This window comes from Ovis canadensis, chromosome 26, assembly GCF_042477335.2.
Source record: "Ovis canadensis isolate MfBH-ARS-UI-01 breed Bighorn chromosome 26, ARS-UI_OviCan_v2, whole genome shotgun sequence".
Lineage (NCBI taxonomy): Eukaryota > Metazoa > Chordata > Mammalia > Artiodactyla > Bovidae > Ovis > Ovis canadensis.
Window position 1 is genome coordinate 55,940,290 of NC_091270.1, and position 26,911 is coordinate 55,967,200.

Genomic DNA, 26,911 nt, shown 5'->3' on the forward strand with positions numbered 1-26,911 from the left:
GCAGTCAGATGATCCCTGTGGGGTTTGACTAATCAGGATAATTTTCATGATTTGGGGGACTTTCCAGCCTGTATGAATGGTGGTGCTGTGTTACAGAGAATGCTGCTATTTTCAGACTCAAAAGCATGGAGGAGAATTCGCGTTGTTTGATCATTCTAGTTTCTCCAAATTTGTTTACCCATGAAAATCCTTTGTAAGACCAAAGTTTTCCCTCCCTTGCTGACCTACCTCAGAGTTTTTCCATCATTCATTATTTTAAGGCTCACAGACCCTAAGAAGTACATGTAACATGTTCCACTTCAAACCTGCAGCCAGTATAAAGGATTTCCACCCCACCCCTCCCCAGGCTTTTTCTGTAAAAAGTCTCCATAGAAACAGAACGGATAGGGTCACTGAAGATTTTGCTTTTTCTGATTGGAATATTTACTTTGCAAATCCACTGATCTCTGTTATAAAGGGAGCATTACGTGAAATCCTGAGAGGGAGGAGGGGGCCGCGATAAAGCCCCGAGGGCTGCCGCAGCAACACTTGAAAACAAGCTAATGAGTTAAATTCACTGTACTCGCCTTCTGACACCAGTGGACGGGAAGCAGCCGCGCTGGCAGGCGGGCCACCTTGACCGTGCAGACGAGCCTGACAAACAGCTCTGCAGAAACAGCTCTACCTTGGACGCTCACGCAGCCTGCACTGCGCTGCTTCGGGAATAAAACAAAACCAACCCAAACAAAAATGCCCCGGGCGACAGTGCCGGCCACAGAACTGGTGCCAGACACCCGGGCAGGCCACTGCGAGCAGAGGAATGTCATCTTTTCAACGAGGAACAAGGAACAAGGCTCTGATGGGGCCAGGCTGCCAGAACCCAGCCTTCCCTCCTCCCCAGACAATGCGAGCCTTGTGTGGCGGAGATGCATGAAGATCTTCATTCCCATTTCTAGATATTTTTCAGGGATGAGTTTAGGGTCCAGAGAACAAACTTCTCCCCATCCTGGCAGAGCTAAGCCACTGGACACAGCTAGCCACCTTTCTGAAGTGGAAAAATACTGAACTAAAAATAAAAGAAAGAAAAAAAAAAGATACAGCTCGTAAAAGGCACAGGAGAAATGCCAGTTCCAAGGAAACTACTGTCATGAAAGAAACTCAGAGACAAGGAGATATCTAGAAAGATGTGTGATTTTCAGGACACGAGTGTTGTGTTGCACTCATATAATTCCTGTGCTTAAGGACACGTATTTTTGGTACAACATGAAAACGGAAAACAGCTATCTCGTCTGTGGCTCTGCGGAAGGGCTAGCGATATGCTTCCAGAGCTGGAGGAAGAGGTGGCTTTGTCGTCTTAATGGGAGACATATGTCAGTCTCCAGCCGTCTGCCTGCCGCAGGGATTTTCGGGGGTCATTCTGGCTACGTGTGATTTCTGTCTTGTGGGCTGATGCTGGGCTAGAGCCCCTGATAAAGGCCTTCCCAGCCTCTCTGTATGTCAAAACAGAAGATACCAGGAAATGAAGATGTTCAGAATCGCCGACTGTGAAAAGACTTTGACACCATCAGGGAGAATTAAGTGAATAACTGTACAATGTATCCACGCTGGTTTCCACAGTAACCATGTCAGGAGCAGCATCAAATTCTAAATCCGGGACGTGCATTGTAGAACCTGGTGCATTTTCTCACCTGTGAAATGGAAGGAAAAAAAAAACCCTCCCCCACCTACTCCTCTAATTTTTATGAGGAGCAAATAAAACCTCAGGCAGGGATTCTCAGCTCTCTGCTAAATTCACTATTGCTTTCCTATTGCTGGAGGCTCAGACGGTAAAGAACCTGCCTGCAGTGCAGGAGATCCGGGTTTGATTCCTAGGTCAGGAAGATCCCCTGGAGAAGGGAATGGCTACCCACTTGCTTGGAGAACCCCATGGACAGAGGAGCCTGATGGGCTACAGTCCACGGGGTCACAAAGAGTCGGATGTGACCGAGTGACTAACACTTTCACACCTTCCTATTGCGGACAGCCGGTCGGTCCCCAATCTCACGGCCAGGCTCCACCTCCCACAGCTGCTCTGATGCTAAGACTGGGACCTGGCCTGCTCCGTGCCCCCCCGGCCTGGCTTTGCCCACCTCTGTGCTCTCCCTCTCAGCCTCTGGTTAGAACCAGAGGCAGCAAAGGGCCTGGTGGATGCCACACAGGAAGCGGCCTGCCTTCCTAATCTCTGTGCACAAGAGCAGGGACCAGCCGGGACACACGCCCCGAACAGCTACTTGACAAGGAAATTCTGTACCAGAGAGGGCACATTTTGGAGGGTTGCTTCTCCCCTCCCCTACTCCCACCCTCCCCCAGCAGCAGCAAAGCTCAGCTGAATTTAATTGCATAAAGCGGAAGTGCTTTAGAAAAACTTAGAGGCAATACAAATATAAGATAGTTTTCCTGTTTCTGTAACTTAACACAGGTATGCAGGTGAGGAGAAAGGCAACTGTCTGGAGAGAGAAGACCAGGGATGTACAGCCCTGCCCTCGGGAAGAGCGTCCAGGGGCTGGCAACACAGGCACACCCTCATTACCAAAGGGAAGCAGGGGCAGAGAAATCAGGAGTTTGGGATTGACACGTACACACTCTTCACTGTACAAAACAGCAACCAACAGGGACCTACTGTAGAGCACAGGGGCCTCTGCCCAACATTCTAGAATAACCTATGCGGGAAATGAGTCTGAAAAAGAACGGATGCAGGCACAAATAGAACCGAATCCCTTCGCTGCACACCAGAAACTAACGCAAAACTGGAACTAACCGCATTCCAACATAGAATACACTCTAAAGAGCGAACCAGGAGTGCCCTTCCAGGTGATTCCGTTCCTCATGCTCCTTAGAGTCCATGCAGGAGCAGCAAATACAGAATTGGAAGCTCCCTATTCAACCTCTCCAGTAAAAGGTTTGGAGAGACATCTGAACGACTCATCTCCCCCACAGTCACTAAAATCATAACCTCTGATGGTATAAAATCTATTTCAATAGAAGTGATGTTCGGTCATAATTTCGATCACCTCTCAGGAAACCCCAGACGTATGCTTTCATTTCTCTGACAAAAATACAGTCTCCATGTCGTTCGGTGAAACTGTAATAGATTGTCACAATTCATTTTGGATGATGGTCTCTAGGAATTTTGTATAAGTAACTTAGTTAACCACCCCCTCCCTGGGGTCCCACACTTGGTTTAAGTCAAAAATGGCATTGATTTTTTGCTATTTTTTTAAATTGACAAACTTCTTGAAACACATACACTCGTAACATCACTTGGGGAGCAAGGCATCCCCAAGTCAACAGGTTAACCACACACCCAGGAGCTTCCTTCTCTGCTGTATGACAAGGGGAGAAAGCTTTACCAAGAACTAGACTTGAGGCTTACTTAACAAAAACAGCAAATTAGAGTGTTCTAGATATTTTTAAACAACAGACAAGCAAAGTAATTTAAACAAGCATTTATGAACTTGGTGACCATTAAAAAACTTACAAACCACTTAAAACTACCAAATGAAATAAACTATTCTCACTCAGCTGACCTGACAAAAAAATAATATAGGATTGTAGGCGAATTCAGAATTCACCCTCCACTTCCTGTTTATTCCTACACGAGACGTGGAAAAAAAAAGACAGGCTTTTCCTGCTTTTTCAATCCAAAATGATTTCTCAATTTAGAACAACATTTGTCCAGCAGAAGAGAAGAAGAAAAGTGTTTTCTCCTGTAGGAACTAAAGCTAGCAATAGCCAGATTGTCATTTCATCTGTCAAGATGTTTCTAGATAGAGGTAGATTCTAGATGTCGAGATTTTTATTTTCTTTAAAGCACTAAGAGCTCACAGTGTTTTTAAGTTCCAGTTGCTAATTCTTAAGAGTTTGCTTAAAGATATCAAAAAGAATGTATCTTTTTCAGTGAAGTATGAACCTTGAAGTGAAAGGCAGCAAATAAGCTGGATTTTGGCCACCCAAGGCTTCATCCTGTTAATAAATTTTGTAAAAATGTTTATGAATATATCATCACAAACCCAATATGTTCCGATGCAATTTGTTATATAATTAGAATACATATAATGATACCACTTATGGGCATTACCATGCCATTTAATCTGATTTATTACCTGTCACTTATTACTATATTCATTACTATACAATTATATCTGATTCCTGATTTAAAACACTTCTTCCTTTGGGCCCCACTGTGTGCAGGGCCCTACGCGATGCCCTGGTAGTAATGTTCGGATGCAACACCAGGCCTGGCCTTCCTGAGGCTTATGGTGAGACAGAAGAGCCGGGCAGCAAACACACAAGGTTAACTACATCACCGGGCCACGAAAAAGATGGAAACAATGCCATCTGCAGCAACATGGACGGACCTAGAGGTGATCAGAGTAAGTGAAGCAGATCAGACAGAGCAGGACAAATACCATACGATGCCACTTCCATGCGGAGGCTACAATACAGTCCAAGTGAGCGTCTTTATGAAACAGAGACAGAGTCGCAGGTCTGGAAAACAGACTAATGGGCATCAAGCGGGAGGAGGGGCGGGGAGTCTGGGACTGACACATACCGACTACTATGTGCAAAGCAAGGAAGTAATGAGAGCCTACTGTGTAGCGCAGGGAACTGTACCCAACATTCTGTAGGAACCTACATGGGAGAGAATCTAAGAAAGAGTGGACATTAGTCTACACACAACTGATTCACTTCACTGCACGCCTGAAGCTAACGTATGATCGTAAATCAACTATGCCCCAACAAGAATTAATTCAAAGAAATTAAGTTAGTTACAACGGGGTCAAGCGCTACAAAGGAGAACCACAGAACATGTGACTGAGAAGGGCAGGGCTGTCCTGAGGAGATGGACCGTGGGTCCTTCTGAGCCCCTTTAACGTTTGCTGACCCTGGAATGCCTGCACTGGGCTGTGCAGGACCAACCAGACCCGAAGGAATATGTGTGTGCTAAGTCGCTTCAGACACATCCGGCTCCTTGTGACCCTATGGACAGTGGCCCACCAGGCTCCTCTGTCCATGGGGTTCTCCAGGCAAGAAGACTGCAGTGGGTTGCCAGGCCCTCCTCCAGGGGATCTTCCCGACCCAGGGATCGAACCCACGTCTCTTATGTCTCCTGCCTGGCAGGCAGGTTCTTTACTGCTAGCACCATGCGGAAGCCCTAACAGAATGGATGCATTTCCACTTTTCCACGTAATTCTCCACAGGCTATTCCAGGTTCCCTTGCTTTCGCACTAGTCTTCAGCTTCTGCCTGGAACACCGCCGCCCCTGTCCTCATCTGGGAAGTGCTCACACAGCCTGTGGTCATGCCATCTCTTCTCTGAAGCCCTCCTGGGAAGTGCTGGAGGGACATGGGTCTCCTCTGCACCCAGCGAGCCTCGAGCCCACACGTGTCACAGCCTGGAAAACACCCAGCTCCCTCCTTGCTGGCGCACTCATCATCTCGGTCAGGAAATATCTACTCTATGCCTAGTACTGAACTGCCCCGTTCTGGATATGCGCTGAACACTGGGAACAAAACCCATAAAACCTTTCACTTTTCTACCTAGAGCCTGTCTCACGGAAGGTGTTTAGTAAATGACTGATTAGTGAGAGAATAAATTCTCCATTCTTGACCAGTTTTATAAAGAAAAGTTCTTTGGATCTATGAGGGGACCTAGTTAGTGGCTCAAGGACTGAAATAACGAACTTGACGGTAGCTTCATAATGCAGCTTTAGCTGCGACAGCGTGCAGACATTGTCCCGTCTCTCATTATTGCCTTGAGTGAGTTACACTGTTCTTGGGACCGGACCCTTGCAACAAACCCTTCAGCAGAAGCAACTGTGAAGGACAGGCAAAGCCCGGAACGGTTTCCAAACAGAGCATAATGCTCATGTTTATCGATGTCGATTAAAAACAACAACAACACACCAATGTCATCTTAAATGGCCCTGGTCAAATAAAATAACTAAGTGTGTTTATAATATTTAATAGAAGTTCTAAAATTAAGTGCAGACATCCATCTTCCTGATTGCAAAACTCTCTGTGACTGCACACACTACTTGCTGTCTGCCAGGAAAAAAAAAAAAAAAAACACAACCCAAACCAGTGGAGTGGCCGAAGGCCATTCTGGAGATGAGAGCCTCCTTCTTCAGAGGCGAGGAAAACAAAGGCAGATGAGAAAATGGATGAAATGAGCCCCGAGGGACCCAGGGGGCTAGCGGAGTTTACCCTCTTCAAGGCTGCTTTAAATAGCAGGCGGCCAGCGTGACCGCGATCAGACATGGCTCTGGGCCTCCTGGAAGCCTCACCCCCGCTCTGGTGGGGCTGGGCGCTGGCTCAGGGATGGGAAGTTTCCACCCATCGAGGGCGAAGTGGAGGGAACACGGACTGAACACCACTTGGGAGGCTGCCCAGGGCGGGGCCCGTCTGTTCACCGCCCCTCCTTGGAGAAGACCGCCTCGTAAGCCCTTTCTTCTTTTACTTCCTAACGTAAAAGTGTCATTTCTTTTATGAGATGACCGAGATGACAGGGTTGTTGCTCTTTTGACGTACGCACCCACCTGTTTTTTTAATTTGCTGCCCCCACGAAACCCCACACTCTGGAACAGAACACACCACGGCTTCCTATCCTCTGGTTCAATGTGGCTGAAGCGGTCGGCTGTTTTCCACACAGGCGGGGGTTGAGGTCCAGCTGTGTGACCTTGGCCATGTTCCTTAACCTCTCTGAGCCTCAGTTTTCCCCTCTGTTACCACGGCGGTCACGGAGCCTACCCGCCGCAGGGCTGTCGTGAGAATTAACTGAAACAGGAGTACAAGACGCTCCCAGGCCTGCTAAAGAGAAGGAATCCAGCGAGCGCAGGTTCTTGCCTGCCAGCTACTCACCTTGGACTTGTAGACACCAGGGACCCCCACACCACACAAGCTACGCCTAACAAGAAATCAGTGCACCAACTGGGGCGTAGGTTGGGGTTCAAACGTGGGGATCTCACACACCTGTTGAAGCCGAGACAGGTTAGGGGGCACCAGAAAGCAAGGAAGAAATGACCCTAGAGTCCAAGTTCAGTTTCTGACCTAAAACACTGTCCCCGTTACACAGTAGACTCCTTCTCAGCCCTGAGCTCTCACCCACGTGCTGAGTTGCTTCAGTTGTGTCCGACTCTTTGCGACCCCATGGACTGCAGCCCACCAGGCTCCTCTGTCCATGGGATTTCCCAGGCAAGAATACTGGAGGGGGTTACCATTGCCTTCTCTGGGCGATCTTCCTGACCCAGGGATCGAACCCGTGTCTCTCACGTCTCCTGCACTGGCAGGCACATTCCTGACCACTCGGGCCACCTGGGAAGCCCCGATCTCCCATCGACCCAGGTTCCACTCCACTCATCTTTACCAGACCATCATTTCTTCCAACTCCAAACTGTTCGCCTGTGTCCTCCTGTTCCAGGAGGAGCCCGTCTGTCACGCTCACTCTGTATCCATGGGGCCCAGCACAGCTACCCTGGAATACAGTTTTGGGGGACTAATTCCACATGACACCAGGGCACAATAGAAGGAGGTGTGTGATCACACATCAGCTCCGGCATCCTCACCTTTTGCTGAGTGAGTGACTTGGCCACGTGTCCCCATAAGGGGTGGTGTCCATTTCTCCGTCCATTGAATGATGGCATAACCACCCCTGGGCAGTGGGAGGGACAAGAGCAAATGTGACGTAGCCAGAGGTGTGCACAGTGGTGCTGTCCTCTTACTGACGGGAGCCTGTCCACACCACACGAAGGAGGGCAGGCTGGGCTCACAGGGGAGCAGCCAGTCACACTGTCAAGGTCCTGACTGTGTAGCATCAGCTGGCCCAAGCCAAGCCAGCCCAGGCAAGAAGACCTGCAGAGAATCGTAACCAATCGGAAATGTCTTTTGTTTTAAGGCAAAAGCATTAAGGCTTTTTGCTAGGCAGGAAAAGTTAACTGATACAAAAGATCAAGGGATTAGATCTAGTAGACAGAATGCCTACCTGAACAACTACGGATGGCGGTTCGTTAACACTGTACAGGAGGCGGTGACCAAACCTATCCACAGAGAAAGAAATGCAAGAAGGCGAAGTGGCTGTCTGAGGAGGCCTGGACAAACAGCTGAGAAAGAAGAGAAGCGAAAGGCAAAGGAGAAGGGAAAGATCCACCCAACTGAATGCAGAGTTCCAGACAATAGCAAGGAGAGATAAGGAAGCCTTCCTCAGTGAATGATGCAAAAAAAAAATTGAGGAAAACAATAGAATGGGAGAGACTAGAGCTCTGTTCAAGAAAACTGGAAATAACAAGGGAACATTTCACGCAAAGATAGGCTCAATACAGGACAGGAATGGCAAGGACCTAACAGAAGCAGAAGAAGAGGGAGCAAGAATACACAGAAGAACTACACAAAAAAGGATCTTAAAGACCCGGATAACCACAGCAGTGTAGTCACTCACCTAGAGTCATACATCCTGGAGTGTGAAGTCAAGTGGGCCTTAGGAAGCACCACTAGGAACAAATATGGTGGAGGGGATGGAATTCCAGTTGAACTATTTCAAATCCTAAAAGATGATGCTGTGAAAGTGCTGCACTCAATATGCCATCAAATTAGGAAAACTCAGCAGTGGCCACAGGACTGGAAAAGGTCAGTTTTCATTCCAATCCCAAAGAAGGGCAATGCCAACGGATGTTCAAACTACCACACAATTGTGCTCATTTCACATGCTAGCAAAGTAATGCTCAAAAACCTTCAACCTACACTTCAACACTATGTGAACTCAGAACTTCCAGATGTACAAGCTGGATTTAGATAAGGCAGAGGAACCACAGATCAAACTGCCAACATCTGCTGGATCATCGAAAAAGCAGAGAATTCCAGAAAAACATCTAATTCTGCTTCACTGACTATGTTAAAGCCTTTAACTGTGTAGATCACAATAAACTGTGGAAAATTCTTCAAGAGATGGGAATATCAGACCAACTTATCTGTCTCCTGAGAAACCTGTATGCAGGTCAAGAACCAGTCCTGTTCTTGGACTGGTTCACAATTGGGAAAGGAGTACATCAAAGTTGTATATTGTCACTCAGCTTATTCAACTTCCCTGCAGAGTACAGCATGTGAAATGTCAGACTGGATGAAGCACAAGCTGCAATCAAGACTGCTGGGAGAAACATCAATAACCTCAGACACGTAGATGATACCAGTCCAATGGCAGAAAGTGAGGAGGAACTAAAGAGCCTCTTGATAAAGGTGAAAGAGGAGAGTGAAAAGGCTCGTTTAAAACTCAGCATTTAATAAATTAGATTATGGCACCTGTTCCTATCCCTTCATGGCAAATAGATAACAGTGGCAGACTTTATTTTATTGGGCTCCATAATCACTGTGGATAGTGAGTGCAGCCATGAAATTCAGACACTTACTCCTTGAAGAAAAGTTATGACAAACCTAGACAGCATATTAAAAAGCAGAGACATTACTTTGCCAACAAAGGTCTGTATAATCAAAGCTACGGTTTTTCCAGGAGTCATGTACAGATGCTGAGAGTCGGACCATAAAGAAGGCTGAACGCGGAAGAATTGATGCTTTCTAACTGTGGTGCTAGAGAAGACTCTTGAGAGTCCCTTGAGACGAGACCAAACCAGTTAATCCCAAAGGAAATCAGCACTGAATATGCACTGGAAGAAATGATATTGAAGCTGAATCTCTAATACTTTGATGTACTGATGTGAAGAGCCAACTCATTGGAAAAGACCCGATGCTGGGAAAGATTGAGGGGAGGAGGAGAAGGGGGCGACAGAGGATGAGATGGTTGGATGACATCACCCACTTAATGGACATGACTTTGAGCAAACTCTGAAACATAGTGAAGGACAGGCAAGCCCGCCGTGCTGCAGTCCATGGGGTCGTAAAGAGCTGGAGATGACCGAGTGAGTGGGCAACAACGGATTATAAAATATATCCCATAAGCGTCTCCAAAGTAAACCAGGTGTTTCTGGAAGTAGCTGACTTATAAGGAAACTGCTCATCTCTGGCTCTGGGTGACAAGGAGGTGGAGGAACAGATAGGGAGAGTGGTCCTGAAGCTGTTGCCATGGACACCGGGCAGGCAGGAGAGGGACGCAGCTGTCCTAGGCCCACAGTCCACCAGAAAGAGCTGATGCCGCCTTTGGCATGAATGCTTTGGGCATCAGCTCCTGAGTTTTAGAAACTGGATGGCCTTCCCAGGCGGTGCTGGTGGTAAAGAACCTGCCTGCCAATGCAGGAGACATAAGAAACAGGGATTCAGTCCCTGGGGTGGGAAGATCCCTTGGAGGAGGGCATGGCAACCCACTCCAGTATTGTTGCCTATAGAATCCCACAGGCAGAGGAGCCTGGCGGGCTGCAGTCCACAAAGTCAGACACGACTGAGCGACTAGGCACACATGCAAGATACGATGTATCACCGTCTACTTTTGCAGGGGTCAGGAAACTAGGCCCAGGGGCCAAACATGGTCTACTGCCTGTTTTTGTAAATAAAGTTTTATTGGAACATAGCCAAGCCCATTCATTTACATATTGTCTGCGGGTCCCTTCACGCAACAGTGGCCGAGTTGAGTAGCTGTAACAGAAAGCATATGGCCTCTGAAGCCTAAAATATTTACCGTCTCGTCTTTACAGAACCAGTGTGCCGACTCCCGTCCTAGCGTAATCAGCGGAGGTGCCCAGTACTGGCTAGGTCTTAAGCTAAGTCTTGACGGAAAGAGGCAGTGTCTCCTTGCGTACAAGGGAATAGGGAGTTTCTGAAAGAACATTACAAGAAAGAACACTAAGATGTTAACCGATGTTACAGGACTGTGTGCTAAAGTCACCAGAATACGTTAATGGCACTGCAAACAATAACTAAGCATATAAACCGCTTACGATGTGCCAAGCACATGCTTCACAGTAACTCATGTTATATTCACAACAGTATTACAAGGTGGTGATCTTATTAGCTCTGTTTTTTCCAACTGAGAAAAGGGAGAGACAGAATTAAAGATGCTTGCCCAAGGTCAGAAAACTAGGAAGCAGCCTAGCTAGGACTCAAATCCTGGTATTCTCACTGTAGATGCCACACCCTTTGAAAGCTACAAATATGGAAAGATAAAATATAATAAAGGTCAACACTTTACACAAACTCTAGCTATGCGCAATGCAACTGTTTCTCAAAGACACCTGAAAAGCAGCTTTACCGCTTTATACTGTTACACCTTCTCAGCTAACTACCCCACATGTTCATTTTATGTACTCTTGGTCCCTGTAAAAATTTTATGCGCCCTTTGTCCCCTGTAAAAATTTGCCACAACTTAGCTGGAAATCCCCTAAATGGGACATCCCTGTGGGATAGCTAGTGGTTATGTTGCCATGGTGATGCCATGTCAATACACAGCTGCTGACTGTTCCCAGAGGTAGTCCACGGCCCGTTCATCAGCTTCTGAGGCCGACACTGCCACCCGGTCCCTAGGGAGACAGCGGTTCTCTCCCTGAAACAACAGTCAACAAGGTCACTCTGGTCACGACAGGCCGGAGTCACTGTGGATACTCCTTCTTAAAGATGCAAATTGAGTTCTAGTTTGGGAATCCTACTTTAGAGCAAGGGCTTCCAGTCCAGAGGTGCGATCTTTGATCTCCAGGCAAAGGGTGGGCCCACTCTTACAGGTCAGTGGGGGGCCATGGTGTCGATCTGCTGGTAGCCAGAAGCGGCACCAGGCATGGGGCCCATGATAAACAACCAGATTGTGGTTTGAGAAGTTGTTTCTTAACTCATTACCTTATTATTACAAGGGAGAGAGTCCTAATAGTCTTCAATAATATTAACTCTATCAGCCTAACAGAGCTTACACCGATAAACGTCTTTTAGAAGGCATTTTGGCAATTTGTTTAAGCCTTAAAAATCTCCAGAGCCATTGACCTAGAAATTCCACCTCTACTAATTTATCCTAAGTAAGTTATCAGAGATAAACAAGAAGGCTACTTACCAAAGCATTATTTATAGTAGAGAAACACCAGGAACACCTCAGTTGTACAATAGGGGATTCATTAAATAAACTGTGATGTACCATAAACCACTACATTAATGATACAGCCTTATTAACTATGCAGTTGCTTACATTTTGGTCATGAAAGAATAAAATTCTATTCTGGTAAAAACAACAAGAACAAAAATAACAATGTACATATAACAGGTTTAACAGGGGATTCTCTCCCAGAGTAGAACATTGGTTATTTTAATGTTCTATTTTTTTTTAATACAATAAAGTCTGCACTGTACTGGTCATTTTTAAAATGGAAACAAAAGTTCTATTTCACTTTTTAAAGTTATATATTTTTTCCTTTGGTGATTACATCATACTTTTGGCTTCGTAAGCTTTTCAGTTCTATGAATTTTGTCACTATATCTTCCCAGCAAGCCAAAATGCAGACCAGTCTTTCTCAACAATCAGGGGGCAAGGCGGCCCACGCTTTCAGAGACCCACCCATAGTCCAAAGCTATGGTGGGCTTAATCCTTAAGCTGGACAACTGGCTGGCCAGCTCACCTGACCTTAGTGGGCTTACTGTTCTTTCCTGAAACGATACACCCCAGCAGGACTCTGAACAGCTTTTCCAAGCTCATCAAAGTTGCTTGTACTGGTCCAGGTCTTGTTTTTGTTGGGGTTTTTCCTAAAAAGAGTCAGAATCCTGTGCAGGAGGTCAGAGAACTAGCTGACTAAGAGCTGATTAAAACAGCTTGTTCTTCGGAGATTGTGAAATAGCTTAACACGTGGGCAGGGCCTGGGATCTGGCAGGAGCCGACACGCTGGCTCTTTTCTTTTTCCAGGGCAGAAAGGGAGCAGGTGAGTGGAGTTACAACAGCCCCTATGAAGGTTTCTGGACCTCAGATGACAAAGTTTTTTGAAATAAAGGAGTGTCCTTTCATTTAACTTTCAAATGAGCACTAGAAAATGATGTATTTATGCACTGCACAACACGTGGACAGAAGGAACTGGGGTTCTCTGAACCCTTCCCAAATCTCAGGGTAAATTCAGTAGGTTCAGCGAGGGGTTACTGATATGAGCAGTACTTCGAGGGCACGAAAGCTTCACTTTCCACCCAGCTGCCAGCTGGCCGCCATGTTCACCACCTTGCCCAATCTATCTAAGGCTACAGGAGGAAGTGGCCTTCCTTTCACGTCAACATGATCCCAGAGAAAGAGATGTCCCTCAGGCTATAATGAATTTCCCCAAGCGGGCCTCACCCTTTAAAGGAATACATGCTTATTCAAATGACTTGAGAAGGAAGGAAAAGTCACCTAATCTCTTTGCAGGGCTGACGCTTGGGTGTTTGCTCACGTGGCTCTTCTGGTGGCTGGCTGTGGGTGAGCCACAGCTGCGGTGAGGGTCTCGGGTCCCCCACCACGTGTTCCCAGGCCAGCAGACACGCAGTGTGGCAGACACAGTGCACGAGGACCCCATCGGTCCTGCCCCTGCGCTCCCGCCTCTCATCTTCTGTCTTGGCCGTTCCTTGGGCTGAGAGGCAGTTTATGCTCCCACCTCTTGCGTTAACAGGCTGGGCTTCTGACCTGCTCTGGCCAACACCAGAACGTGTCAGGAGCCAGAGCCTGCCACCTCTGGGCCTCCGGAGGCCTTGAGCGGCCTGGTGCCCTCCTCTGGAACCCTGCCCGTGGGAATAACCGGGGCCAGCCCATCAGGAAGAGAGGCCCTCACCCCCTAACAGACAGCACCCTCAGAAGCAGAGCCAGCCGGCTAACCTGCAGCTGATCCTGTCCACATGGAGCACAGCCAGGACCACGCGGACCCCCCAGAACTTGGTCCAGAGCACTGGCCCATGAGTTGCAAACCAAAGAAAAGGCTGTGGTCTCAAAGCCACGCCATTTCAGGATGGTTTGTCACAGACCCCGAGCACACAGTTAGTACCCACCGTCATCAGCCAAAGATGAAATGCCCTGGAGCACCTGGGGAGCTGCGGGGTGGGGAGTGAGGGGCTGGGAGGCTGTAATTTTCCACATTAAACAACACACCTGAACTGCCACCGGTGAGAACAGAAATTAAGCCGTGTATCTAGCGAAGGGCTTCAAGACAGACACAAAGCCTTTGAAAGACTGTGGGTGAGTTGGATCTGCCTATGAAGTCATTCTTTGTCTCTCTTCTCTCTTTAAAAAAAAGTAAGACGCTCTTTCACTCAATTAAGCCTGTTGGACTCGATTACGACTGTCTAGTTTGATTCAAAGCAGCCATAGAGTCTCTGACACATGTTCAGCCTCCACGACTCCGTAGCCTGGAATTTTAAATCCAGCTCCCCTGAATTTATGACCCATACACAGTAGCGAGTCCCTACAGGCTGAAAATCAAACTGTAATTCAAAGGCCACAGGGCTGAGGAAACAGCCAGAAGATAAATCCCAATTTCAACCTTGGATTCTCTGCAAGTTGATTCAGGGGACTGTCAGTCATATTTAAAAATAAAATAAAACTACAAAGACACCAGACGGCATGTTCTAAAGAGAAATAGGGTGATGCTTTTCAGGACGCCTTCAAAAGGCTCTTGTTACCTGAAAAGAACTGCTACGGGTTATTTTAAGGGCCCTGGAACATTTGGCTTCCATCAGTCATCTGGAGAAGTTTCTGCATTTTTAACTAATGAGCTATATAAGGAAGAAATGAAACCATCAAACACAGCCCAGACCACCAGACTGATTGGAGAGGCCGGGACAGATGTCAAGGTGTCCCAGACCTGCAGCTGGCACTCACCTTACACCCCTCGCAGGCGCTGACCCCATAGTGGTAGCCCGACGACTTGTCCTGGCAGACGAAGCAGGGCTTGTACACGCGGGGCGGCGGAAGAGGAGATGGGGGGCTTGGGACCAGTTCCTCGGAGCTGGTGCTCTGGGTCTCAATCGCTGTGGCAGAGATGCAGAGGGGAAGAAAAGGGAGAAAAGATGTTTCAGTTCATGACTTTCCCCCCAGTGGGTTCACAGGCCTCTGCCCCCAGTTCAGCTACAACATCGCCAGGACAGGCCCACAGGGCCAGCTGTCAGGGTGGGCACTGCAGGGGGAGCTACCTCTACCATGGGTCTTTGCAGTTCACAAAGCAATCCTGCATGTCTCTCATTGGCAGAACGCTTCCGCACCGGGAGGGAGGTCATGTTATCACCGTTTACCCTCAAGAGAAACAGAAACTCAGAGGAGCGCAGTGATTCATCCAAAACCAACAGGGCCGTGGTAGAGCCAGGACAGAGAGTCAGATGCTCACACGGCACACCCAGGGCTCTTTCGACTCCAGTTCCGCCAGCTTCCAGTGTATTTAGGGGTATCAGGGATGACCTGCTTGGCCCTGCAGTGACTTAACCAAAAGTCAGTCTCCTTAGGGCAAAGGGAGAAAATGCCCCCGACAGCCATCCAACAATGGGGAGGGTCTTCAGCACGGGGCCTGAGCTGAGCATGACGAAGAGCAATGGGGGTGAGATCTTTGCTATTCAGGGTCCCCCTTAGACCAGCAGATCAACACTGCATCAGAGCTGATTAGAAACTGTGGTCATCAGGGTCCAGCTCAAGCCGGTGGAGTCAGTGTGTGCTCAGCTGTGCCTGGCTCTTTGCAACCCCTGGACTGCAGCCCGCCAGGCTCCTCTGTCCATGGGGTCTCCCAGGCAAGAATACGGGAGTGGGTCACCATTTCCTCCTCCAGGGGATATTCCCAGCCCAGGGATCAAACCTGTATCTCCTGTCTCCCGCACTGGCAGGTGGACTCTTGACCACTGAGCCACTGTGGAGCCAGATTCGCATCTGAACCAAACCGCCGGGTGACTGAATGGACAAGTAATGCTTGAAGAGCACGGTACTGCATTAATAACGGCTCAGATGGATGCTGCTCTTATTCTAGATTAACCAACAGGGGACCCCCATCTCATTATCTAATCATCCCAAATCCATGAGAAATACAAACTTGAGAGAACTTCAACTCCCAATATTCTCCCATCCCCACCCCCCAGATTTATGCTCCAAATCAAAGCAAGATGTGGTTCTGTTTCTATTACAGGCAAAACTGCTCATAAATGATGATGGAAGTAGGGGAAAGAGTGACTGAAAGTGGTCAAATAATGTTCCAGAATCTTCCAGGGTCCAACCACTTCACAATATTCAGTATATTTCTCCAAGTATTAAACTCCCAGTTGTTTCACCGTTCGTCATCTCCCAGGCCAGCTATTCTACTGACTGGATTGTCCTGTAGCCCAACTTTCAGCAAGTCGGCTCTCCTCCCTACACGTACTGCTCATCCATTCCTGTCCAGGATCCTGCCGTCAGGCTAGCCTAGCGATTGCCAGCATCTCCCACCTCAGCTGCTGCAGAAGCCTCTGCACCGGCCTCCTGGCCCGCTCTCTTCTAGCCTCAGGCCCATTCTGCAAACACCCAGTCAGATAGCTGCTCCAGAGTTAAAACCAACCCTCTGCCGAACCTGCCCGAAGCCCTCCAGCAGTCACCGAGGACAGCAAACTCCTTGCTAGGTGTTCAGGAAGGCTCCTCCTGATATGGCGCCTTAGCGATGTCATCGGATGCAATGAGTTTCCTCCCTGACTGACCTCTGAACACGTGGTGTCTGTTCTGTCCCTTGAGCAGGCCAAGCTCCGGTGTCAGTGTTATGGGCATCACGCTAAGCGTTCTCCGTTTCTGGAACTTCCGAGACCTGCATACGTCTCGAGCCTCTTCTCTCCTACATCTTAGAGCAGATGTCAGCTCCTCACAGATGGGTTTTCTGAATAAAAGGCCCCTTCCCACTCCTGGTCACTGTATCTCATTTTACTTTCTATAAAACCCAACTAGTGTCTAAGTTTAGAATGTCCGTGCACACCATTTTATATTCTGCTTGTGCTACCCCACAAGTATGGGTCTCGGGAAACCAAGGAACTTAGATGGAATGTTTATAACTCTGCTCCAGGCCCAGAAGAGGTTCTGGCACATCACAGGTGGGTAATCGATAAATATTCAATGAATTAATACACGAGCTTTTCCAATTTTCCTTCTTTGTCTTCATTCCAAGCCCCAAATGCCCCTCTAAGTTGTTAAATGGTAAAATTAGAAACCAAATAGCTTTCAAATACTCATTTGCTTCCTTTAAAAGTAATTAATTATCCCTTTGGAAGAGAATCAACTATAATTATAGTATTTTCATAATTCAGAAGAATCTTGGAATGAATTCATTAGAGCTGCGCAGGTCTAGTAGATAAATCTAGTATCGTCTTTCCTGGGTAGCTTGGCACAATCGCAGCACAATCCACATTTAAGATGTCACAAAAGCTCATCAGATCAGCTATCAAACTACAGATACAAAAGGATGCCTCACACTAAGCTCATCAGCTTCATCGAAAGCAAATGAGTCATAATAGCATCAACAAGAAAACAGTACAAAATGATATAGCACTGTTTGCTAAAAATCTAGGGGAACAATACCAAATAAGCTGCAAGGATACAAGGAGCTTCCCTGGTGGCTCAGGGGTAAAGAATCAACCTGCAACTCAGGAGACGCAGGCTTGATCTCAGGATTAGGAAAGATCCCCTGGAAAAGGAAATGGCAACCCACTCCAGGATTCTTGCCTGGGAAATCCCATGAACAGGGGACTCTGGAGGGGTACAGTCCATGGGGTCACAAAGAATCACACGTCTTAGCAACTGAACAACAAGGACTAAAAACAACAACAATGAGGATACAACATGGGGAACAGAGCCAATATTTTATGGAACATAAACTTTAAAAATTGTGAATCACTGCAGTGTACATCTGTAACTTATACAATATTGGACATGAACTATATTTCAACTTTTAAAAAACCCAAGATACTGCTACTGCTGTTGTTATCCTGAGTTACCCTTGATTATAAAATGCATAGTTATTCTACATTATCAGTTAAGAAAGAGTACTGCCAATTAAATTATGATCCATGAGTGCTTGTGAGACACAGCCTGATTTCAGAGAAGTTAAAAAATTAAAAGGTTCTGGAGCCCTGAAAAAAAAAAAAGAAAAGAAAACAAACCCATACAGAATTACCTACAATCCTTTCACTCAGAGAAAATTACTGTTATCTCGGCATCTGTCCTTCAAAACATTTTACCGTGAATGTAAATGTTTTTCGTTTATTTTAAAAAGTGGAATTATAGTGTAGATTCTGTTTGCAACTTTGTTTAACTTACTGTCATGAGTTTGTTTCCTTGTCAATAAATATTCTTTCCCATAAAACATTCCATCATGATGAGTATCTTTGTAGCTAATCTCAGCACATCTCTGACTACGTCCTTAGGATAAAATCTCAGAAGTAGAATCATTAATTCGAAAGGTATAGTTATTTTGTTATTTCCAGAGCGGCTGTGTCAACTTACACTCGTAGGTATCAATGTGAGTCTGCCCCTAAATGCCTCCTAGAACTTTCTGATTGGTTTTATCTGTGTGTCTTTAGTTCCCCTCCAGGGCTCAAGCTGGGTCATTACCACCACGGTTAGTCCTGAGTTGCGTGCAGGGTGGGGAGAGTGTATTTTAACGTCCCACTGGCTCATGTAGAACAGCTAATCTGGCTGGTTTAGCAAAGTTGTAAATAGAGTCCTGTTAGGGCTGGACTCAGCTGTCAGAGCTGCCTCCTAAATTTTAGAAGTGGGTGTAATTTCCATAAATACGCCGCTTCGAATTCATGTGTTGAGAGCGTCCAGCATCCCTCCCTCCCAAAGAGAGGAAACAGAACTGCAGGCAATCTAATCCCAAGCAACTTTGGCAAAGCATCTGAAAGGGGAGAGGCCTCAAAATCCTGAGACATGTTATAAAAGGCCAGTAAAAGCCTTTCCAGTGGAGGAGAGTCACTTATAACCAAAGACAGAATCAGAAGACTTTTTCTGAACAGTTGTACAGATGAAAATGTTCTATTTGGATGGAAGCAATCAATAGTGAACGCTGTGGACTTCTCCTAAGGCTGTGGTGATTTCACCAGCAGTGCTATGAACTTTTCCCATATTTGTACAACGGATGCTCATGTGTTTGTTTAAATCCCTGAGCGGCTGTAACATGCCAAGCGTATGTTATATGCTACGGACGGTACATGGTGTAATCCCTTAGCCCTGACAAGTTTGGCCCAATATAGAGTAAACTAACAATTAGAAATAGAATACACTAGTTCTCAAACTTGGCTGCATATTAGAATTACCTGGGGAGCTTTAAAACTTCCTAATGCTTAGGCTGTATCTATGACCGATTACGCCAGAATGCCTGGGAGTGGGAGCCAGGCATCAGCGCTTTTTAAAAAATATTCCCAGGTGAATCCAAATTGCAGCAGTTTGGGAACCACGGAGAAATGACATATCAAAGAGGGCTGCTGCTGCGGCTAAGTCGCTTCAGTCGTGTCCGACTCTGTGCGACCCCATGGACGGCAGCCCACCAGGCTCCCCTGTCCCTGAGATTCTCCAGGCAAGAACACTGGAGTGGGCAGAGAGGGCTTTATACGCCTTATGCAGCGCAGAAAAATCGTGGGAGTCTTCCCAGAGATGACCAGGCTGTTTTGAAGAGTGAATTGATTCTGCTGCGGTTTTGCCATGTGAATCTTACCCGTGCCATGCGTGCATCCCACACAAACATAAATAGAAAAGACTCAATACGTCACAAGAAACAATGATCTTTGGAAAAAATTTCCCATTGGTGGTAAAGAATTAACTGACTGTATGTAGTCAAACTTCCCCCCCAACTGGATAATCGCTGGTCTCTCACTTCTTCCGTGTGGCCCACGACACTGAGAACAATGCGCAGCAAAAAAAGAAAAATCTCAGTGGTGCCGTGAGACTGCCCAAGCCGGCTTTTAGCAAACAAGCCAACACGAGCTCCAGAATTACAACGAGGATATGGCATCAATATAAAAGCGGATGTGAACTTCAAGGCAATCTCTGGCCTCTTCCGTAACAGCAAAAACATAACTTTGGCCAAGTTTTATTGGCGCTCCTCCTCCCCGTGTCCCCCGTTTATTTCCACCCCGATGAAGACAGCGGGGAACAGGCCAGGTGGGCAGCCCACAGCTCCCTTCAGTTCTGGTGTTTAAGACAGCTACAGAGTGCCTGGCCATTGATCTGCTCCCTGTCATCCTGCTTAAATCAATAATCTATTAGTCCCTTTAAATGAGAGTTAGATTCATCAAATGCCCTTGAGAGGCCTCAAACATTCTGTTCCTTATTCCGAGCAAGCACAATCAGTCTATGGAATGATAAAATTTTTGCTCAAAAACTCTGCAGGCTCAGCAGACAACGTGTCCTGTATTACCTCATTCAGCGATGTCAGGCAGGCCGAAGAATGCAGTTTTTAGACTTCCCCGGGGGGAGAAAAGAGGCTGGTGTCATCCAATAAAACAACGGCACTCCAGCCATCCTGTGGCAACTTCAGTTTGGGGAAAAGCAGCCTTTGAGGACTCATCTGGACCTGCTTTTTCTTTATTTCCCTGCTTACCTAGTGTCCTGTTCAGTTTTGGCTGGTGGCTGCCTCCCCGACAACAGCAGCCTCCAGGGCCGCATCCAAACTGCACACCAGCCCGGCTGTCAGGGAACCGCCAAGGCAGGAACTTCTGTGCTCAGGCGAGGTGGATGTTTGGCTCCACGGGCCCCTGCCCAGAGCAGAGTGACCACCAGAGGTGCCCAGGGGCCTTCTCCAGGCTGCCAAAGGAGACAGCCAGTCCACACCTGCATTAACAGAAGCTTCTAGCCCATATTCTAAATCTCTCTGTTCCCTCCACGCAAAGGAGGCTGTCACTCGGGCAAACAAAGCTAGAGGCACCTTCCTTGCAGAAAAGCCTTCACAAGTCTTGATTGCCTTCATACTAACTCTCCTCCAGGTGTGTCTGGACCATGATCAGCAGCAGGCTTCTTGGGGGCGGGGCGGGGCGGGGCGGGGTGGGGGGGGGCGGTGAGGAAGGCTTTTGCTTTAAATGAGTGATTTTCAGACTATCTATGGTAAAGGACGATTTCTTTTTTTGCTGTTTTCATCATAGATTGATACTAATAAAAGCAAATCTCGAGGGGGGAAAAGATACAAAATGAAATCTCCAAGAAAAAAGGAATTCCAGAAAAGATGCTCAAAACACAAGCTACAAGTTAAAAAGAGGAAAAACCCCGATTTTTTTCTAGACATAAAATTACTCTGTCAAATTGCTGGACAAATTTCTAAACATCTGCTCTCGCTGCCCCATTCTTCCAGGACTGGCAAGGGGCTGAAGCTGGCACTGCCAGAAGCACAGCTCTGAAGGACTGCAAACTCAGGCTGTTTGCAGACAAAACGAAAACAAACTAAACGAAGTCTCCACTGATCAGACTCTGCACAAAAGCAGAATGCCAGCACTCCCAAGTGTCACAGCTTTTTAAAACACTGTCACAACTCTGGAGGTTTAATTCACTCCAAAAAAATAAATAAATAAATAATGCTATTGCATGTTAAGAGGACTTGGTGCTTATAACTTAACTCACCTGAGAAAACAGTATAAATGTCCTTGTTGTTACAACACACCTGAGTGTCATTTAAACACACAGAAAGCTTCTAACAATAGCTCCCTTCACAATTCCTAACATGCCTGGCATACTTCTAAAGGTTAGATTAAGCAGCAGATAACATTTTTAAGAGAAGGCCCCGTATACTGTTTTTCTTTTCTTTTTTTTTTCTTTGTGAGAATTAATTTACAGCTGGGTAAGCCATGTTGACAGACTTCAGGGTTTTATTTTGGGCCTGATTAGACGCGGGCGGGGCAGGCATCCCGCGTCACGAAAGTCTTGCCTTTTTTACTAGAACCTTCGATGATTAAGACAGTATTTTAATGCACTCTCTGGGCAGCCGAGCCTTAAAAGAAAAAGAAAGGAATTGTAAAGCAAAAGGCATTTCCTGCATGGCCCCCGGGGAATTTCGAGCCCCGAGCTCCGGGACCCTGTGGGAGGGAGTCATTTCAGCTAATTAAGGGAGAAGCGAAAAGTGTTGCATTTGGTCAAAACATTCAGTTGGGTTTCATTTTTGTTGGCACCGAAGAGAGCCGGTCTGGATTTCCCCCCCCCGCCCCACCTTTTTCTGTGGATGCACTGCAGGATCGCAAGGCCCACAGCTCACATACATTAGGGAGAAAGTCAAAGGAAACGCCAAAGTTCAACCAAAGTACAAGTAATTAGAACCAGATTCTGCGCTGCGGGCGCGTACGCATGCGCGCGCGCGCACGCCGCCCTCTATTAAAATGTTTTACACGTGAGAGCGGGGGGCCTCAGTGCGGCCGCTCATTTAATTTTCCAGTGGGGGTGGGGGCGGGGTCTGCTTTTAATCATCTTTCAGGAAAAGCGGTTTGTTTCCACACTCGGGGGATTTTTCAAATCTGTGAATCGCATTTTGAAAATTAGGTGATTGCCAAAGAAGAAAAACTCGGGTTTGGAACGGTCTCGCCTCGCTCCGCTGCTGGCTTTGTTGTCCCTAAGCAGCCCCGAGATCAGTCCCGGGTCTGGGGAAGCGGAGGGGCGGGGGACGCCGGGGCGGGCTCTGGCAGTCTTGACTCAGTAACCTGCCCGTGACCCTGAAGGAGTGTGTGCTTGCCCGGGTCGCCCGGGGTGCTGGCCCAGGGCTGGGGCTGGCGCTCTGAGAACCTCTGCTATTCTCACCGCGCGGGCAACAGGTGCTGAGCACAGGCAGGGGACCAGAGCGGCGGGGAGGACTTTGATTTTCAAGCCCTTAAAGAAAGGCTGGCCTTGCATGCTGCGGCCCCTGCCTCGGCAGCACTGGGAGCCCGGTGGAAGGCGAGACTCCCGCGCGCCCCGCGCGCCCCGCCAGCCCCGCCCCAGAAGTGCCTGCCGAATCCAAACAGGCATGTTAACAAAAGCTCCAGATAATTCCCAGGCCCAGCAGCAACATCGGAGACACCCGGACATAAAAATGCCTTGTTACTGTCCTAACCTCTCCGGAATCCCAAACAATCTGCTGAGTCAATTTGGCACGGGGACCGTGCCGGCTTCCCCTTTGCTCAGGTCCGCCCCGAACCCTCCCCTCCCTGGGCAGTTAGTACAGCATTCAGATCTCCAGGCTGCCGGTGTGTTTATGCTCACCAGAAGCCTGCATCTTCTCCCACGGAATTTTGGCAGTGGGTTTTAGTTGGCGGAGGGGGGTCAGAGTTGGAGGGCTGAACTAACAGCACCCACCATTTACTGAGCACCTACTAAGCGCCCAGGACTGCCTCAGTGTCTGAAACTAAGGCAGAACCTCATTGACTCCGCCTCCAGCCCCTGGGGGAAAGGAGGGGAGCGCCCCCGAAGGAGGCGCCTTAGCATCCCAGAAATTTAAACACAAGACTATTAGTTTTACAAGAGATTTAGCTGGCTGAATAGATACTCTTTTTTAAGATTTTTTTTTTAATGTGGACTATGTTTAAAGTCTTTATTGAATTTGTTACAATATTGCTTCTGGTCTATGTTTTGGTGTGTTTGACCAGGAGGCACGTGGGATCTTAGCTCAGGGAGCAGGGATGGAACCCACAGGCCCTGCATTGGAAGGCGAGGTCTTCACCACTGGACCTCGAGGGAAAGTCTCCATATTACTCTTGTTTCACTCAAACCCACAGCTTTTAAAGCTTTTTAACCCACCTCCTTTATCTCCTTCCTCTGCTAGGAGCATCACTAGGTGTGGTCCGCTAAGGCGTATTTACTGGCATTGGAGAACTCCAGGGTTCGGTACCTCCCTTGCTTACAACTGATGGTTATAATTTTCCAAACACTGACCTGAATCAAGACAGGGTTAAATTTGACAAGATCGTTTAGGCCTTATCAAGAGAGACGGGCTGAGAGGATCCACTGACCTTCCTGTACTGCAGCTACACCTGCCTGGGCTCTTGGCCAGCAGCAGAAATTATTCCTGGGACTGACTTTTACCATGGGAAGTGCTGTCATATTTTCCTAAGGGACTATGACACATTCAACACCTACATTTCATTTTTATAATATGCTTTCTTGCTTCAAGGAACATAGTCGAAAATTATCTCCTAGGTTGTTTTAGGTGACGTTTGTAACAGCCGATGCTTTAGATCACTATTTTCTAGGACAGACTAAGATAGCTTGTGACAGGTTAAAATAAATTCTCTCTTAAAATCACTTAACGGCCTGACACATCTAACTACTTATTAATGATGTGAGCAGAGAGGCATCAGAAATGGAAGGCGTTAACGCAACAAACGCTAGACCCAGTCTCTGGAGTCAAGTACAGATGAAGCTAATTGCATCGCAATAGGCAGGTCCCTGAAGAGTTAATCTCCACACCAAATGATTCAGTCTCATATTCTACTTCCAATCAGGATTCCCATATTTCTTAAAAAGCAATTTTTGCACTAACAAACGACATTCTATTATCTGCTCAAATTTCTTATACCCACAGTGAATTAAAACAAGGCCATTAAAATGTATATCATCTTAGATATACAATTCTTTGCTTATATCCTATAAATATATTTGAAAATCACACTGATACCAGCCTTACAGAAAAGTAATGAGAGGAGGATACTTTGGGGGAATAGAGGACATTTTGTCACGCGGAAATTTTTGCCACTCGTCCCAGCTCTGAGTAAGTTCAAGGATGCTACCAAACATCCCACCGTGTACCCCAGTGTTCACAGAAGCACTCTCCACGATAACCAAGAAACGGAAGCAAGCTACATGCCCACAGAGGAATGGATAAAGACGTGGCGCACAAATATATAATGGAATATTAGTCGGCCACAACAGAATAGAGGACATTTTGTCACGCGGAAATTTTTGCCACTCGTCCCAGCTCTGAGTAAGTTCAAGGGTAAAGACACCAGAATGCAGCCAACCCCTCTCTTGCAACAAAGTAATGCTGTACTTACTGGGTCACTGTTTGCTGCAAAGAAGTGTTGTTTTTGTTATATTTTGTTATTTTACAGATACACTCAAATTAGCGGCTTCAAAATAACTTGAAAACCAATTCAATCCTCATCATCTGGGTTTTCTTGTTTCCTAAAAAGAACTAAAATGCCCTGAACCTGCAGAAAGCCGTGTGAGGAATGATGGGAAGGTCATGGGCTTTGCTGCCAGAACCACCTGGCTGGGATGCCTCTTCTGCCCCTGATTACTTTAGTGGCCAGAAAGTCTTCTTTCCTTCTCTGCACCCCAGTGTCCTCTTGGACACTGCAGATAATCCTAAAATTCCTGCTGGTGAAACAGAGAGCATGTTTGCAACTTGCCTGGCACAGTGTTCAGTAAGAGATGGTCAACCCAGACCTCCCCATCCGTCCACTTTTCCCTCCAACTTTTTTAACACTGAACAGTGGCTCTTAACTAACACTGATTTTTGCCTCCTAAGACATAGTTGGCAAAGTCTGGAGAGGTTCTGGCTGTCATAACTGGGGGCAACTACAGGCATTTATCATGTTAAATAACTACAGGTTATTTATCAATCACCTCAGATATGCGGATGACACCACCCTTATGGCAGAAAGGGAAGAGGAACTAAAAAGCCTCTTGATGAAAGTGAAAGAGGAGAGTGAAAAAGTTGGCTTAAAGCTCAACATTCAGAAAACGAAGATCATGGCATTTGGTCCCATCACTTCATGGGAAGTAGATGGAGAAACAGTAGAAACAGTGTCAGACTTTATTTCTGGAGCTCCAAAATCACCGCAGATGGTGACTGCACCCATGAAATTAAAAGACGCTTACTCCTTGGAAGAAAAGTTATGACCAACCTAGATAGCATATTGAAAAGCAGAGACATTACTTTGCCAACAAAGGTCCGTCTAGTCAAGGCTATGGTTTTTCCAGGGGTCATGTATGGATGTGAGAGTTGGACTGTGAAGAAGGCTGGGCGCCGAAGGATTGATGCTTTTGAACTGTGGTGTTGGAGAAGACTCTTGAGAGTCCCTTGGACTGCAAGGAGATCCAACCAGTCCATTCTAAAGGAGATCAGCCCTGGGTGTTCTTTGGAAGGACTGATGGTAAAGCTGAAACTCCAGTACTTTGGCCACCTGATGTGAAGAGTTGACTCATTGGAAAAGACCCTGATGCTGGGAGGGATTGGGGGCAGGAGGAGAAGGGGATGAGATGGCTGGATGGCATCACCGACTCGATGGACGTGAGTTTGAGTTGGTGATGTTGGTTGAACTCTGGGAGTTGGTGATGGACAGGGAGGCCTGGCGTGCTGCAATTCATGGGGTTGCAAAGAGTCAGACACGACTGAGCGACTGATCTGACTGACTGACTGACAGGCATTTATTGATTACAGGCCAAGGATGCTACCAAACATCCCACCGTGTACCCCAGTGTTCACAGAAGCACTCTCTACGATAACCAAGAAACGGAAGCAACCTAAATGCCCACAGAGGAGTGGATGAAGACGTGGCGCACATATATGTAAAGGAATATTAGTCGGCCACAAAAAATGAAATAATGCTCTTTGCAGCAGGTGGTGCTAGCGGTAAAGAATCCACCTGCCGATGAAGGACATGTAGGAGATGAGGGTTCAGTCCCAGGGCTGGGAAGATCCCCTGGAGCAAGGAATGGCTGCCCACTTCAGCGTCCTTGCCTGGAGAATCCCATGGAGAGAAGAGCCTGGTGGGCCACACTCTATGGGGTCGCGAAGAGCTGGACACAACTGAAGTGACTCAGTAGGCACACAAGCAGCAATATGATGGACCTTGAGATTATCATACGTGAGTGAGGTAAGTCAGAGAAAGACGAATACCAGACAGTGCCGTTTATATGTGGGACCTAAAAACATGGTATAAATGACTCTATTTACAAAACAGAATCTCAAATGTAGAAAACAAAACTTCCTGGTTACCAAGGAGGAAAGGAGGGAGCTGGGATAAACTGGGAGACTGGGGTGGCATGTACACACCACTGCATATAAAACAGATAAGCAACAGGA

General features: G+C 47.1%; 1 protein-coding gene across 5 annotated transcripts in view; it reads right to left on the reverse strand.

Moving 5' to 3' along the window:
- RARB (retinoic acid receptor beta) overlaps positions 1–26,911 on the reverse strand; it is an 863,700-nt gene that overhangs the window by 134,469 nt on the left and 702,320 nt on the right. For all 5 annotated transcript variants that reach the window (XM_069572811.1, XM_069572812.1, XM_069572815.1 and 2 more), the window contains one exon: positions 14,761–14,909. In XM_069572811.1, coding sequence (XP_069428912.1) covers positions 14,761–14,909 — 149 coding nt within the window. The remainder of the gene's footprint in view (positions 1–14,760; positions 14,910–26,911) is intronic.